We start from the raw sequence: 17,488 nt of genomic DNA, 5'->3' as shown, positions 1-17,488 counted from the left end.
AATTAAACTTGGCAAATACAAGTTATTTTTAAAAGTTGTAGAACTAAATTAGCTCAAGATGAAGAGTGGGAGCTGTGGTTTAATTTTTTGCTCCTGTTACAGGGCCCACCGTATAGATGCTAAAGGCCAATGATAATGAACACGCAGAGTTGATATTTCATTTCTAATTAATCAATCAACAAACAATAGACAAAGTGATGGTAAAATACAATTTTCAATAAGAGCGACAGATAAAGACATTTTGTTTTACTCTTTGCCATAAATTCCCACAACCTTTGCCAACTGTGGCAAACTATTACTATTGCTATACGAAACACTCTAGGTCTAGGTCTTACCTAAACTAGAAAATCCACAAATAATATTCGTGCGCGGGTACCTACTAACGCACAGTCGCTCGCTATCAGATATCTCGCAGCGGCCAAGGTGATCAAAAATATCGAAACATGGACTGTAATCCTACTAAATATCATAAATGTGAAAGTTAGTGAGTAAGTGAGTATGTGTGTTACTTCTTCACGCTGAAACGGCTGGAGTTTAGGTGTTATAAGAAAACAAAATTAGGCATTCTGCAATTTAGGTATTTTGAGACCAAGATGCTTTGAGATCTGAGAATAGTGATAAAAAGGTAAAATTCAATTTAGAAGGTATAAGCCCAAAGCTGAAATTTGGTATGTAGGTTGCTGGACGTCTGGAAAAACACATACTTAGGCTACTTTTTATCCCGATATTCCCACGGGATAGGGATAAAATCTCGAACTAATAACCGCTGGGCTTAGAGTCATGAAATTTGGTACAAAATGTCATGAAATGTAGAGTTATGAAATTTGGTGAAATTTGGTTTTGGTTTGGGAAAAAAGAATATGGATTATTATACGAGCAGTATAGGCGGGATGAGGTTAGATATTATATAATTTTTTCTCAAAAATGTCCGTAAAAGTTGGCATTATTCTTTACATATCAGAAGGTGAAGTGCATAGTTTATGGTCAGCGAAAAATCAAAAAGTTAAAAAGATTTTGGTATGTAGATAGCTGGACATTTGGAATAGCACATAAGCTACTTTTTATCACAATATTCCCACGGGATAGGGATAAAATATCTAAATAATAACCTCTGGGCTTAGAGTAATGAAATTTGGTACGTATATAGCTGGACATCTGGAATATCACATAGGCTACTTTTTATCCCGATATTCCCACGGGATAGGGATAAAATCTAGAAATAACAACCGCTGGGTTAAGAGTCAAGAAATTTGGCATGGTTGTTATAATATCAATGAAAACCACGATGTAATTTTAGAGAATTCCCACGAGAATTTAATAAAATCCCGGAATTTCAATTCAACTGCTGTATCTAATGATTTACGCGTGCGAAGCCGCGGGTAAACATGTGCCGATTTTTTTGATCGAAATATCAGATGGCGACTGTACTCAATTCTGTTAAGAGTATTCGTTCAGTTCTGACTATACAGATATCCATACTAATATTATAAATGCGAAAGTGTGTGTGTTTGTATGTTTGTCCATCTTTCACTTTTTTTTTTTATTCGACTGGATGGCAAACGAGCAAGTGGGTCTCCTGATGGTAAGAGATCACCACCGCCCATAGACAACTGCAACACCAGGGTACTGCAGATGCGTTGCCAATAGAGGCTAAGATGGAATACCTCAAGTGCCAGTTATTTCACCGGCTGTCTTACTCTCCACGCCGAAACACAACAGTGCAGCACTGCTGCTTCACGGCAGGATTAGCGAGCAAGATGGTGGTAGCAATCCGGGCGGACCTTGCACAAGGTCCTACCACCTGCATTCGAAAGCTGAAACGAAGCGACGGATCGACTTGATTTTTGGCATATATACCTTCGTTAACTTTTTAGATAGCATTGTGTTTCTAGCATATTAGTTGAATAAACGAATCCTACTAATATTAATAAATGAGAAATAGTGCGATGATGTTTGTAACTCAATCATACAATAACATCAATAAATCCGGGGGAAAGACAGAAGATAGTTTTTATACTGGAAAATTGCAGTTCCGCGGGATTGAGGCGTACAGGCAAAGTCACGGACAACAGCTAGTTGGTAACAAATTAGGCTTGGCTTCACTGTTTTTGGGTGAGCTACGTGGATTTATTTATAATTAGAATATTTTTGTGAATATTTTTCAATACCTGAAAGGACCCCGGACCTAAAGTATGGAAAATGTGGTTTCAGTTAAATATCCTGAGATTTTGATATATTATAGATTTCAAAGTCCTGATCAAAAGTCTCTAAGGGTGCCTCTGTTTCTGGGTCCCTTTCAGAGTTTAGTTTAGTTTTTTAGACACTTTTGAGCAGGACTTTGAAATGTATAACATATCATAATCTCAGGATATTCAACTGAAACCACATTTTCCATACATTAGGTCCGTCCGGGGTCCTTTTATTATGGCAAATATGCGTTACGAGGCAATGAATGTCTGTGCTTTGAGACAGTTTTGTCTTTCGGAAACCTTTGTCATCCCTCACTTTTTTCCGAAAAAACGGCACTCCGCACCACTGTGGCATGCTCGATATTTTTATGGTACGGTTTAAGGTATTAAATATGATTTAAATATAAATTTTGTTTTCACGCCCGTAATGATAATAATTACCATGTCACCGCTGAAAGTATGACACGGTTTTTGTACACTTATGTGGTCGCTATATATGTACTATGGCTGGAAAAGGGTTAAAGTTAATAATCTGATTACTGCCATGGTTGCTGTTTCACAACTCTGGGTACGGACCTTTGACAAATACAGACAGCGGTTTGTAACTATCTATAGATAAATGAGTAAGGTATGTCTGTGCAATAAAAGTTTTCTTTATTTAATTCACTTTATTTATCAAACCACAAAGATGACAAAAGAAAACCTCATCTATGGATAATTATTTTTAAGGATAAATTTTGGAAATATAAAATATGCTCTTACATCTGATTTATCGCGAATTGACCAACATACATGAAAAAAATTAACTTTAATTTCAATTGTTTCCTTTAAAATAAACAGATGAGAACGGACTTTCAAGGATTTTTGTAAAAATGCAATCTAATTTGTTTAAAAGCATAAGTTTTACAACACCGTTAAGAAGAACTTCTATTTACTAAATAATATTTGATTATTTTTCTCAAATACGAGAGAATTAAAGTCTGCTGAGTTCTACTTATTCAATTAAATCATTAGCTAACAATCAGGACAAAGGCACCTTTAGTTTCCATTCAATTTTGTATGGGTGATTTAAAAGTTGATTTCATGGTAAAAAATGTTTTCTATTCCGCTAAAAATTATACAAGTAGGTACCTAATTATGGTTGCTGTAAAACAGACAGAATTTTGTAAGGACAAATAAGATTAAAACTAATAGGTAGCCAAACATTAGTAGTAACAAAACGAGTAACAAAGTTCATCTGCCATCTCGTTCTAAAATATTAAATTGGAGCAGAGCGGTACCACGAATGTCTGGCCAACTACTGCCCTAATTGATTAAAATATAGATCGGCTATGTTACACATTTGTTGTCGCAACATACAATTGATTCCAAATAATTCCTGATTTTTATTTGTTTTTGTCAGCTGATGCATAAATTACTATTACATTGATTTGTTATTTTTAATAATCGCAACTCTTCAATGCTTGCAAGTCAAATTTAAATGTACAATAATATAACAGGAACATTCTTACTGCTACCTTTAAAATACATAATTTCGTACAAGGTAAGATAAAGCAAACCGAGAAAAGCTTTGGCACTGTCTGCTTTTAGATGAAAATAGATTGTCCACAAAAACAATGACAAGTGGATTTGTCAACATATACATATTATGTATAAGGCTAAGATTTCATACAGTGTGCAAAAGTATAAACTTGGATTGTATGCATATTATACGCGTTACATATCAATTAGAAGTCAAGGGATATCGCAAAACCGGTTTGCAACCTCACAGCATGCTACTAGATAATTTTCTACATATGTAAACAACCTCTCGATATTCCCTAAAACCAGCATTTTCCTTATAAAAACCTACGTAATCACCTCGAGACTAAGATAAATGAGAAGGCCTTTAAGTAGCTTTATTGCGTATGTATAGTTATAGCCATAGATGAGGAGCCATGCCCTAAGTGGTAGTTTATAAAATACTATACACTTGAAGTATCTAAAAATAATCAGTACAATTTAATAAAACTTAAAAGTCTCCTCTTAGTACGCTCCAGATAACTAAAAAGTCTTAATACTACCATTAATATTAATTTAATTATAACTATTAATATATTTACAGAATAAAGTAAAACCGAACATACACTTTACATACAAAAATAACTCATTACAGATCGATCTCACTGACCTCGCTAAAATAATTATTGTATAAGATATACCCATAATCTTAGAAAATCGCACAGCATAGCGAAACTTAAGTAACTAGTTTAACGCTGTTTATGACTGATTTTGACTATTTCTCACAATTTTGGCCCGTTATTCCAATGTTAAAAAATACTACACAACATAATATAGAATAATTCGTTATACCATAAAAGACATTACAGAAAGTCATGATAAGTACCTAAAACACATTACATGTAATTTCCAATGCCACATTTCGACAATGTAAAAAAAAAGTCACAAAAGTGGAACTGTAAAAAAAATTAGAGTGAGCAATGCTTACATTAGTTAGACCAAAGTAAAAAGAATTAACACACATTAAACCACAAAATAACTGCTAAGGAATGACGGCAAACTGACATCAATGTCACCGAGACACGCCTTTAATAAGGAATTATGACAACGATACAACGCCCACGAAGCGTACTGTCGAGTACGATCATCGCCAAACCCAGTTAAACCGTACGACTTAAGTCTACAAGGCAGTCAAGCTGCTCATTCTAAGATCAGTGAGACACATCAATATGTCGTTGTAAACTCTTCTTGTTCATGTAGAAGCGGTCACACATGGCACAGGGGAAGAACACTTTTTCGTTGTCGGAATGCCTCGCCCGAGTGTGAGAGGAGAGATCCAGAGCACGTGCAAAGTAAACTTTGCAAATGTTGCAGAAGAATTTGGTAGGTGTCGCGTGCATGGATCGGTGGGCGATAAGATCGCGCGGTGTGGCGACGCCGTCCCCGCACTGGCCGCAGGTGAACTCTCCGGGCTGGGCTATTGGCACATTGCCGTCGTCTTCGGACTCGTTCGAGTCCTCCCCATGGTGCCGTGCTCGGTGCGCGCGCAACGCAGCCTCGCTGTTGTACTGAGTTCCGCACTGATCGCACCCGTACATGTCATCGTCAGCCGTCTGACCGATCGCGCTCGAACTTCCTTCCCCGTCGCCACCGTAATGCTTCTTCATGTGGACGAGTAGAGTCGATTTGCGAGTGAAGCTCTTATCGCACACCGGGCAGAACACAGAGTTCGGCTGGTGCACTTCGTCCATGTGGCGCTGGTAAGCCGCCCTTTTGGTGAATTCTTTGTCGCAGATAGTGCAATAACGATCTTCTAGCGTTCCGCTTAAACTATTCTGCTGTTCAAGTTCCATAGAATCGTCTGACCTCATTTTCTTGTTAGGGTTGACGACAGTTACCTCTACTTCTGGTGGTAGCCGTCGTTTATTAGAAGTTGTAGTGGTTGCGGTGGGCGCGGAATGAGTGACTCTCGCAAGTTGTGAGGCATCAACGACTTCATGCTTACTGACTTTGCTAGTTACTTTATGCTGCGGCATCCATAAGCCGCTGTTGTTCGCAGCAGCCTTACCGTCAGGGGAGCGCAAATGCCAGCCGCGATGGCTCTTCAACGCTGCTATCGAAGTATAACTCTTGTGGCATATTTCACAGTCGAAAGTTTGAGGCTCTGAAGTAGTTTGGTTTATACATTGATGGTTTTGCAACGACAGAAGCCCTACGAATTGCTTACCACAAGTATCACACGGGTAACGCGCTTGATACTCAGCGCTCGGATCATTTATCTCCGGTTCGGGTTCGTATTCTATTTTCACCTCTTCTTGTACTTTACTTGTGCCTTGATTAGCATTATATCCCAGTAATTCCCGGGCGTGAGCAGCCTTCAAATGCTCATACAATTCCAAAGTCGAGTTGAGTGGTTTACCGCAAATCTTACACATTTGCGCTGTGGATTTGTGCACGTTTTTCCTATGGCGATAGTACGACTTTTTATCGGAGAATGTGATCTTGCAAATTGTGCAGCTAGACCTACCACCTTCCGAAGATGGTTGGGCTTGATTCTCGGGATTTCCGGTCGCGCTCGCGTTAATGATACCGTGTTTAGCGCGTTTGTGTTTCCACAAACTTGTTCTAAGCGGGAAACGTTTGAAACAAAGTTCGCAAGAGAAAGGCAAAGCCTCATTTGTTGGCGTCGATTGTTGTTGTTGTTGCTGTTGTTGTTGAACATTATTAGCAAAGTTTGAGAAATTAAAACTGTTGAACTGTGGCGTCGACAATGCAGTGCCGTTTTCATCAACATTATATTCGTCTTCTTCGGTAGATGCCTGCATGGTATTATCTTCACTATCATTACGTTCATTCAGGAGGTCGGCATGCAACACCTTCTTATGTTTCCATATATTCTTCTTATGCATGAAACCTTTTCCACAAATGTCACAAGAATAAGGAGCATTAGGAACATTACAATTGGGCTTGAATGAGACCAAGCCAGGTTGGATCATAGGGAACTGGCGGATAGGCTTGCCAATAATTTGTGGAGCGAAACCTTTAGGCTCCCCAGGCTTCCTGTTGGTGGTCGGCACTTTGGCGTGGATGCGCATATGGTTAGAGTATGCTTGACGGCTTTTGAATGACCGAATGCAGATGTCGCAAAAGAATTCAGTCTCGGCTGCGGCGTAAGCTGAGGCACCCGGATGGGACTGTTGCACGTGCTCAGATAGCTTTTGAGGAGTACTGTATGAATTAGAGCAAACACTGCAAGGATAGAATTTAACCCTCAAATGAGTGTTTTTATGTTCTGCTAGCTCTGAGGGCCGCAAAAACTTCTTTTCACACTGGTCGCAGTGGTGGGCGACTTGATTGTGTTCAGCTACCTGATGGTCCGTCCAGGCGTCGACAGTTTCGAATATAGCGTTGCATTCCGTGCAGGAATAATGATATTCTTCAGCTTCTTCTTTGATGATTGACATATCTGGTTCCATTGCTTGTGCACCCATCACTTTATCTGAATGCTGAGCATAAATATGTTTATTCAGATCGGGAGTTTGCTCAAATTTAGCATCACAGTGTTGACAGTAATGAGGCTTGTCTTCATTATGAGCTGACTTTATATGTTTCACCAGATTCGGGTAGTTACTATTCTTTTTACCGCACAGAGGACAATCTGTAGGACGACCGTCGATGCATTTATTCTGGTTATCTGGGTCGAAACTCCCAGCATGCACATGAAGAGCATGGTCATTAAAATCTTGCATATTTACGAATTTTTCAGAGCAAAGATCGCATGCAATGTAAACTGTACATTCTCCATTCCGAATGTGTCTCTTCCACAACGATTTGTCCTTGAACCTCGAACCGCAGTGTACGCAGGCCATAGGCACCCTGGATTGACCATCTTCGTGAACATCCAGAACGTGTTTCATGATAAACTGTTTCAATTGGAACTTAGCCGGACACAGTTTACAGGCATACGATCTGGCATTGAAAATATCCTTATATTGCACTTTATTATCTTTGGGCTCATCTTCCATAACCAAATCATCAGTAATTCCATTTTCATTGTAGATTATCTTCCATAGATCTGTGCAAACATTGGCACGCATATGGCTAAGTAATGCGCCAATATGACCGAATGTTACAACGCAATTGTAACATGTATGTTTCGGTACTTTATGTCCATTTTTCTGAAGATGTTGGATAACAGCTTTTCTGCGAGGATGTTCCCTATCGCAGCAGAGACATCGCTTAGTATTAATCTGTTGTATAATGTCTCTATACTTTTGAATAAAATCTCTCTGAGTTTTCGTGACGTATACCTTGTCAGGGTCTAGCTCCTTGACGTCTTCGTCGACGGTGTCATTGGCAGCTGATTCGTCGAGTTCTTCCTCCTCTTCTTCATTTTGTTCACTATTATAAGAGTTAGTTTGCATGTCTTCGTTAATTTCAACAACAGGTGCTAACCCTGGAGGAAGATCTTCATCCTCCTCGTTTTCATTTTCTTCATTGCCGTCCTGGTCTTCGTCTCTATCTCCGTTGTCGTCGTCATTTTCTCCCTCACCATCTTCACCTTGAACTTCATTTTGCTCGTCTATTATCATATCGCCTTGACTTTCACCTTGCTCATCGTCCTCTTCTTGATGACCGTTCTCATTATCGCTCATCTCACCTTCTGTATTATCCAAATTCTCATTATCATGTTGTATTTCATCTTCATCGTGTTCACCCTGATTTTCATCCACTTCACCATCGTTTTCTTTTTGACGCGCGATCTCAATTTCATGATCAGATTCCATATCAACAGTATCATAATGCTGATTTTGATTTTGCGATTCATCAGCTTCCTCTTCGTCGTTGTTTTGATCAAAGGCCGGTTCAGACAAGATCGTTTCAACTTGGAATGAGGCAATCTCTGGCTCCGATATTAAAGTTTCTGGACTCTCCGGGCCCGAATTAATAATAGCAGGTTCGGAAACCAAATATTCTGGTTTCGACGTGAGCAAAGTTTTCAAAATTTGCGGTTCTTTTTTCTTAATTTGCAAGTCCTTGAGTGCTTTTATTCGCAAAGGATAAGGTAGATTGTTGTGTACGGGTTTAGACGTTTTGATCGGTATCGGTTTCGGTGGGGCAACAACCCTAGATGGCATGATGCGAGTAGGCATCGGTTTTTGGAATTGCATTTTATGGCTAATGGGGTTAGGCATGAGCCGAGCTTTGGGATTGAACGGGTTGAGTCTAAGTTTGGGTTGCATGTGCGTTTTTGTTTTTTTGGTGTTGATTTTGTTGGTGTACCTGTCGAAGCTGTGTGCTGTGAGTTCATGGCGGCGCGCGTTGTGCGAGTAGCGGTAGGCGCGGCCGCAGACGAGGCAATCTTTGCTGGCAAGTTGCTGGATGCCCTGACGCGCGTGTAGCGTCTCTCCTGTCGGCCGCATCACTGTGATGGATACCTCGGGCATGCTTGCCACTTTATTGTACTGCGGGGCTGCTTCCATCATTTCATCATCTTCGTCTTCTTCCTCGTCTTTTTCGCTCTCAACGCCCTGGAAATAACATTAATTTAATTATTAGTCATATTATTAAAGGCAGTCGAAAAAAATAGGGGCCCTAATTGTAGTAGGTTACATACTTAAATAGTAATGGTGGGTACGAACTGACTGTGGCAACATAACATACAATGTACTTAATACGTAATCAAAGAATTTGCTGTTTTCATTACTGCAATCAATACATCATGAAAGATATAACAATTTTGTTACAAAATTTCTAAGTCTTTGATGCCTTGGACAGCAATAACACGAAAACACCGTGTGTTTTTGATATCCGTTAACTTCGGCAGACGGCTCAGTTCATTGATATGAACTACCTAATAATATTTTTATTTTTTTCGAATAATTAAAAAAAACATGCATATAATAGCTTCACAGTCATTGTTAATAGTTATATTATGACAAGTGGACATGACACATAGAGAAATCACAAAAATACACGTGTTAAGGCTTAAGGCTAACTATTGTACCTACATGCTCGTTACTAGCACGAAAACATGCTACTATTGAGCAAACGCTACCTACTAGCATGTGTGTATAGGACACGTGCTACTATTAAGCATGCGTTTTAGTGGCATACTGGTACTTCAGCTATTAGCATGCTAGTAACGAGTATGTGTAAGGCGGCCTTAACTTTATTTTGCTAAATATGTGTCAATTAAAAACGGGTTAGTTATGGACTTTGTCAAACGTCATAAATTTAGGACTTTTACGCTGTTTTACTGATAATAATAAATTTTATCTTAACTCTTGATTAATAAACAACAAGATTTAGGCTACTAGTGTATTAGACAAATTAACCTAATTTCACTAAGTAACTCAAATTTAACTGTTAACCCAGGATCAAGTAGTGTCCAGTCCAGTAATATGGACCCCTAATTCCCTAATACAGGTTCCACAATACATTTTTCAGCCATAGACCATACAAGCGACCCTAAAAGATGTAATGTTTTTATATTACACTAGCCTATACGTAAAAGATTAGGTCTAACAGTTGAATTGAAATTCCGGAAAACGCAAAGCTCAAAAATCACATGCACGCGCACACATACACTTACAAACTTATAAACTATTAGCAGGATTAGGTGCAGTAGTCTGTATGTACTTCAACGTCTAATATTAATAAATCGAAGAGAATCAGTTACGATTTTATGATGAGTTAGAAGATAAAGTAAAAAATATATTTTTACAAATGGAAAAGTTAAACTTCACTCAAAGTAATTCCCTGAAAACTGCCAATGCACTTTTAGCATTTTTAAGTAATATCAGCTAACTTTAGTAATCCTTACTAATATTATAAATGCAATATTTGTTTGTTCCGCTTTCATGCCATAAGATTAAGAACCGATTGCCGTGAAATGTTGCAAACATAAATAAAAAGTCCAGACCAAATAATTTTATATTTGATCCCGAAAAAGTTAGTTAAACGAATTCTTCGCAGATTAAGTCGCGGGCAACAGCTAGTAAGTAATGAAGTAATAAGTTTAAATGAAACGAAAACTTTTCTAAATTGTTTTATTTAAAAAAAAAAAAATTGATATATATAGTTATAGTTTAAAATGAGGAATTGAACAACATAATAGAACTTAAACAGAACATAATGTACAACAGACGACATAGTGCTCTCTACAAACTGGTGAGCGGCACCGCATGCAATATTGCTTAGTACGCCTATCGCGTTTAGTAGTTTTAGCACAAAGTTTGCATCGTTTTCTTGTTTTATCCTTAGATTTACACTGCATTAAAACTTGGTTGATTGGAGACATCGGGAATGAAACATCTGTATTCATCAGGCTTAGAGCCAGCTCTCGTATAAACAATCTTCGCTTCACAACATCCTGCGTGTTATAAGTTGACCAAATCACTTGAGCATTGACAGAAGCTATGTTAAGTAATGAGAAGAACAATGACATCATCCAACTGTTTGTATACTGCATGGTCGTATAATAATTCATCAGCACGTCTACAACTTCAACTGCAGATTGATTTCGCTTATATTCAGTTGCCGCGGATGATTTCTTGAACAGACCTTTTCTGTTAAACTTCGGATCATTGGTCAGCACATTGACTGACTTTGTTTTAGAAGTGATCTGAGAAGTTAATGTGTAACCATCATCTAAATATCCCACCAAAACTGGTTTGGCCATCCTATCTCGGGACAGAAAGAATGGCGGAATAATCTCTTCTTTTTGTTTCAGAGCCGCTAAACCAAAGAGTTTGTATTCATGTTTCAATTTCTCAATCAAGGTGTATGACGAAAACCAGCTGTCCATGACAATTACTCTGCCAGTTCCAGCCAAATGTTGTACTGATTTAGTAACTATCTCATCTGCTCCATAATATGAATCAGTAATGACATCCAAATTGCTTATATAAAAGTTAGTAGGATCAACTAGCAGCACCATTTTAATACCAGATTTAATTGGCTTTCTTTCTATATCGAATCTGAATGAAGCAGGCCCAAAGACAGGTATAAGTATCTCATCAATAACTGCAACATCCTCAATGTCATGCGCTGATCGGCAATTCAAAGTAAATATCTCCAAAACCGTACGCATCTGCGTCATAATGTCGACCTGTATGAGGTTTTCATCATCATCATTATAAAAATGCAAGTTCTCTAGAAGAAACTTAAATCTTTCAAAGTTCATAGCATTTTTAATGCAAGTTAACCCATATTGTACATGCCATAACTCTTTCAATTTCTGATGTGTTGGTCTCATTATGCCATGAAAATATAAGATGCCGATCAACGTTTTTATTTCAGAAATATTGGTGCCACAGGAAAAGCTTCTGCCATTTTTGGTGATGTTTTCATTTGTGGCCATGACAATCCTTTCAAGTAGGTCATTGGTAAAGATTAATTCCCAGGCATGTTTAGGTTGCGGGCAAGGTTTGAACTCTCTATTGCTTCTCTTTCTTAACTCCATAGCATCCCTAATCCTTGAGCAATTTTCAGTACCAGATATGAATGGTCTCTTTGAAATTATTTTCTGGTTTCTCAACTTGTATCCATTTTTACAATCAACATATGTGTCATCAAGGTCACATTCCAGTTCTATGTCAGAGTCTGAATCATGATCTGAATGTTGCAGTATGTCACATTCTTCTGCAGACTGCAACGAGTTGATAACATCATCATCTTGAACCATATCCAAAATAGCATGGACCCGGTGCCAATCCATCCTAGGGTCAATATAATTCTGTGGATGAAATTAATGAAGTTGAACTATTCTCACACTTATCCTCGTCTTTGGGTTGTTAAACATAGTTGTGTATAATTTTTCATGGTTTATTGACAGTATTAATTCTGAATTGAAAACCTCGCTACTTCACAAGCACAATAACACTTTGTGGAACTTTGTAGTAAGGGCAAAACAAAGTGGTTCGCAAAGTATCGTATAATTAAATAAAAATAAAATACTTTTTGATATTTTGATTCTTAAAAATATAAAAAAAATTACTAAATCTGTTAAAATAGACTCAAGATTTGACCCTAACAAACTATTAGAAAACATAATTAAAATTAACATAATATTTTACGAGTAAAATAGTCCAGTAAAATTACTAACTCCTCAATGGTGGTTTAAGTGTAATTGTGTGCAAGCTATATCACTGTGGCTCACAGATGATAAGGTACATTAGTCTTGTAATCTTTACCTTATCACTCCGCGGCGTGAGTCCCAGCGAAGCCAAGATAGGAGGGCCTTCGGGCTGCACTTTGCTGGCACCAGAAGCCTGAAATCAAATTATTACAATGTTAATAATAAACAAAAAAAAATGTATATTAAGCCCGCTGCACAGGGCATTGGAATATGACCATAGTCATAAGTCTTCATAAGTCTTAGCATACTTTTCAATGTATAAATGAAAAGTAAGAATAGCTGCGGAATGAACATTCAACAAAAAAATAACTAAAAATGTTGACACCTTTTTTAAAATCGGCATGGTCTGACTAAAGCACTGAATGTGTTATCAAAAGTTTGAACTAACGAGTTCATAAAAGAATTAGTGTAAGGGGCTGTTTCACCATCCATTGATTAGTCTTAACTGATGTGATGCCAAATACTGTAACTTGACATACATATTTTAGTTATAGTTCAGGAAATATGAATGGGTAACGTTATATACTTAGTGAAGTTTACAGATGGTCAATTCAGATTTCCTGGACTATAAAACTTTAGATTGTACGGTCAGCATTGAAAGTAGCTGGTTATTTTTTACTCTGTCACTAACACATTTGTCAATCTTGTATGGCGCTAAGTTTGTGGTTGTAAAACGACGTAGTACAAAAGTAACCAGCTACTTTTGATGCTGACTGTGCTATTTACAATACAAGAAAATTTTATTAAATTAGAGAAGTAAAGAGCTTGTTATTATTTTGCAAGAACCCATAAATGGATGGTGTAACAGAGCAAAATAGATATTTGATCAAGTGGCCAGGATCATGAAGGATTGCAGCTTGAAGCTGATGCTTGCATGTAACAAGTTCAACTAAAATTTATTTATGTTTTAAACAAAGACTGTTTCTTCCATATGGCATGACATAAGCAATGATGCTCTAAAAAGATCTCATTTACAGGGAAAACATCTCATTTGGTACCTATAAATAACAAGAAATAAGTAGTTACTTTCTAATAAATCTTACTACACCGCTGCAAAAAGGTAAACGATTGGACCTCTGCAAACCTGACCTGACCTGCAAGACCGGAATCTATCAACCTTCCATTGTAATACAATAACAATATAATTTGTTAATTATGTTATTATGTGTTATTTACATCATACAGGCACCAAGTTGTTACTTATTTTGAGAAAAACCAAATTTTTTACTTTAATAGAACATAAGATTCCATAAGGAACTTAGGTACGTATTATCCCACAATTTTTTTACACTCAGTATAATAACTGTGTTTTAAAATTGTAATAGAATTATTGATATGGATCATATCAGAAAAATGGCAATGCATTTTAAACCAGGAAATTATGAAACACAAACATCATCAGAGTTTGAGCTGACTTTGTCCTCATTGCAAGTCATTTGCTTATAACAATTAGTGGCTTAGCATTACCTTATCAGCTCATGCTTGCTTCCCACTCCACAATGACCTGACCATTTGACCTTGACTCCATACTTCTGACTCACTAGCCACAAACAAAGCAAACCTAATATCTAAGTTACTTTGAAAGGAAAATCCACATACCTCGTCTCTATAGGCTCCATCAATAACCACTCCATCATCATAGGCTTCATCTGACAGTGGTTCACTTTTTATATTAAGCTGAAAAAACATAATGGATATTTTGTAAACAAATATTCATTAAGTGACAGTTCCAAGCTCAAAATAACCAGATAAAGAAACCCACCTCTTCTAGTTGGCTGCCATCTTTTTTAATCAGAGACTGTAGTTTGTTTTGTGTCCTTTCACAAACTGTCTTAAATATATGCCAGTTATTGACATTGTCCACACATTTTCTGCAGGCATTAGTAGGCAGGTCGTCATTCTCGTTTATCTGTAAAAACAACATACGTAATCATAGAATGAAGGCCATGAGCGGCCCGCGTTTCATCAGAACGGGCACGAGCGAAAACGCTTCGTGTATAGATACGGCGCGTGGAGAAACTAAGTAGGCGTAAGTATATACGAGCGCCGGCTGCTCCTCGACCGAATAAGTAGGAGCGAGTCGAGTGCCAGCCAGCGAGCCCCTCGAGGGTTGCCGCTCGATATACGCACACAGCCACACGCGCTCACGCCAACAGCGACGCTCGACCCGTCACCCGCTCCCGCTCGAGGGACGAGCTGCACCGGCCTGGTCTCGCCCGATAAATCAATACGCCCGATGTCCAACGCCGTCCCTGCCTAGCGATACGCAGAACCCCTCCCAAACAGACCCCCGGGAATAATGCCAAAACCCGACCCTCATGATACGCGCCATTCCTCGCCGGCTGCATGGAATGCGACGCGACGCGGCCACCGTGCCGAGCGATAGCCGTGGAACATTACAAAATGGTGGACGATCTTACGACATCTCCACCTAAACGCGCTGCCTGTCATTTCACGAACCGGGGCGGATGACGAGTTCTCACGTACACCAAGGGTCTACTTTCACTAAATACATCACACTGACACTTATTTTACACATTACTAACCTGAACGGCCACGCAATCCTTGATTTTCGATGCGAGGACGTAAGGTTCCGAGTCATCCGAACTGGTGGTAGGAAAAATCGGCAGTAATTCGCCTCGAGATGACAAGCACAGTCTACAAACACGATCATAATTCACACTCATTGTAAATAAACGTAATTTTGAGCGTCAGAACTGGTATAACATTTAATTAAAAGACGCCATGTCACCACGAGCACTTCAACACAAAGCACTGCACATCTTTCTTGCTAGAGCACGAAAGCGGCTGATGATGAGGATGAGAAGTCGATAGGTTCGGTCGAGACCGCTGGGTCGAGTCGTCGACCACCTGTCGTTCTGCGCATGTGCGCGTAAAGTAGCGTCAGTGTGACCAACATTACCCGCTCAAACAATGGCGGCGTTCAGAAGACGCCAACCTTTTCTCATCGCAACTGTTGTCATTAAAAGAACATCGTTCCCTAGTTATCGATTAACGTATCGATCTTCATGAAGATCGATATTTCTAATCACCAATCCAGTCACAATCCAGTAAAACTGAAAATGTCAATGTTTTCCAACATTAATACACTACTACTTACCTCAAACTTTAAGGGCAGTTAGTGAAGGCCCTAATAATCACATTTTATTATGTTTTATTAAAAAAAATAGACATTATTTTCCTTACAAAATTAATTAGCACGCAATGTATCACTACGCAATACTAATTTGTTTTTATTCAATTCAATTCAATTCTTGAAAGTATAGCTCCATCGATACTATCGATGATTCCGCCAATGTCGAGGTTGGAAAAGACACTAAGCATCAGTTTTGTTTTTATTCAAAACGTCGCACTTGTTGACGTGAGAGCTGTCACAGAACGCTTCTCTCTCTTATCGTTAATTTTAAATTATCATCAATTTGTTTTGATATCGCTTCACAGCACTTAAATCCTCGTCTGGTAACATCTTGAGGTAGTATCAAAAATACACGCTGTATAAGCCTCTTAATAAACGTTTCAGAGTAATTCAGTTTGACAACTGTCGAATTTGCCATATCATGTATATTATTCTAAAAATATAAATACACAAACAATGTTTAGCGAAGAGAATAATTAATTTGGTTAAAAATTGAATTTATATATGAAAAATCTTTATATCTCTGTCCCTTTCTAAAACGTTTTTCTCTACTATATGCAGCAAATTACGGCACTACTTGCGTGTTTAGTCACATGCAAGTTAGCCTTTCTCTGTCTAATCTTGAATTTCAAACCTTTTTAATATAACTCCTCTGTTATATGTAAAGATAGCTTAAAATTTGATTTTCTGTTCAGGAACATGCATTGTCCAGCTTTATTTGTAAAATAAATAAAAAATATTCAAATGCCATAATTATTATTAGGCACTTTACCTACAGGTATACGTTTTCATAAAAAAAATATAATCGTGATACATTTCAACAATAACAAAGAATTATATATATTGTCGAAGCATTAACATTAATAATATTTACGTGTTCTCTCGGACATTGCAATCATTCATATTAACTCAAAAACAATAATGAAATAATTGAGTCATATAAAGACACGAAACCACTTTCTTCAAACAGTCCAAAAAATGTTGTCGGCATCTGACATAATCTTCTATCTCTGTCTAAACCGCTGTAGAGGGGCGCCAAATTTCAAACAGTGCAGAACATAGCAACTGGAACAAAGTGGCGGGAATTTTAAAACGCATTTAAATACAAGGGAATTATTAGGTTGTTCGCGTATGTTTTTTTCATGTTTTACGTTATTATTTGTTGTAAAAAGCTGTTTTAAGTGCACAAAGTTTGAAATATGAATAAATGCAAATCATAATCCAAACAAGTTTCGATTTAAATGTTTTGATGGAAAACTTGAAGGAATAATAAATTAGGCGCGTATTGCCAACATAGAAGGCTTACCTAATGAATGAATGTTATGAATGAAACGGAATACTAACTCGTGTTTTCTTTTTGTTTGGGTTCCGTAGTAAACGAAAAATTTCAGCACGTAGGTTTAAGTGTAAGTAAAGTTAGGTAGGTAAGCTATTCTATTTTATTATTGCAGTATACTCTTCTATTACTCGTAGCTACAATTTTGTATCCGAACGAATGAT

General features: G+C 37.9%; 1 protein-coding gene across 1 annotated transcript; it reads right to left on the bottom strand.

Moving 5' to 3' along the window:
• Nucleotides 1-2,850: 2,850 nt before the first annotated feature.
• LOC141428262 (uncharacterized) lies at nucleotides 2,851-15,736 on the bottom strand. The gene is made up of 5 exons (XM_074088150.1): nucleotides 15,378-15,736; nucleotides 14,594-14,740; nucleotides 14,431-14,508; nucleotides 12,887-12,964; nucleotides 2,851-9,220 (listed from the first exon to the last, which is right to left on the bottom strand). The coding sequence occupies exons 1-5, from the start codon at nucleotides 15,516-15,518 to the stop codon at nucleotides 4,901-4,903; spliced, it is 4,764 nt and encodes a 1,587-aa protein (XP_073944251.1). The 5' UTR covers nucleotides 15,519-15,736; the 3' UTR covers nucleotides 2,851-4,900.
• Between the last annotated feature and the right edge of the window lie 1,752 nt (nucleotides 15,737-17,488).

This window comes from Choristoneura fumiferana, chromosome 5, assembly GCF_025370935.1.
Source record: "Choristoneura fumiferana chromosome 5, NRCan_CFum_1, whole genome shotgun sequence".
Taxonomy (NCBI): domain Eukaryota; kingdom Metazoa; phylum Arthropoda; class Insecta; order Lepidoptera; family Tortricidae; genus Choristoneura; species Choristoneura fumiferana.
This window is presented reverse-complemented; position numbering and strand designations above follow the sequence as displayed.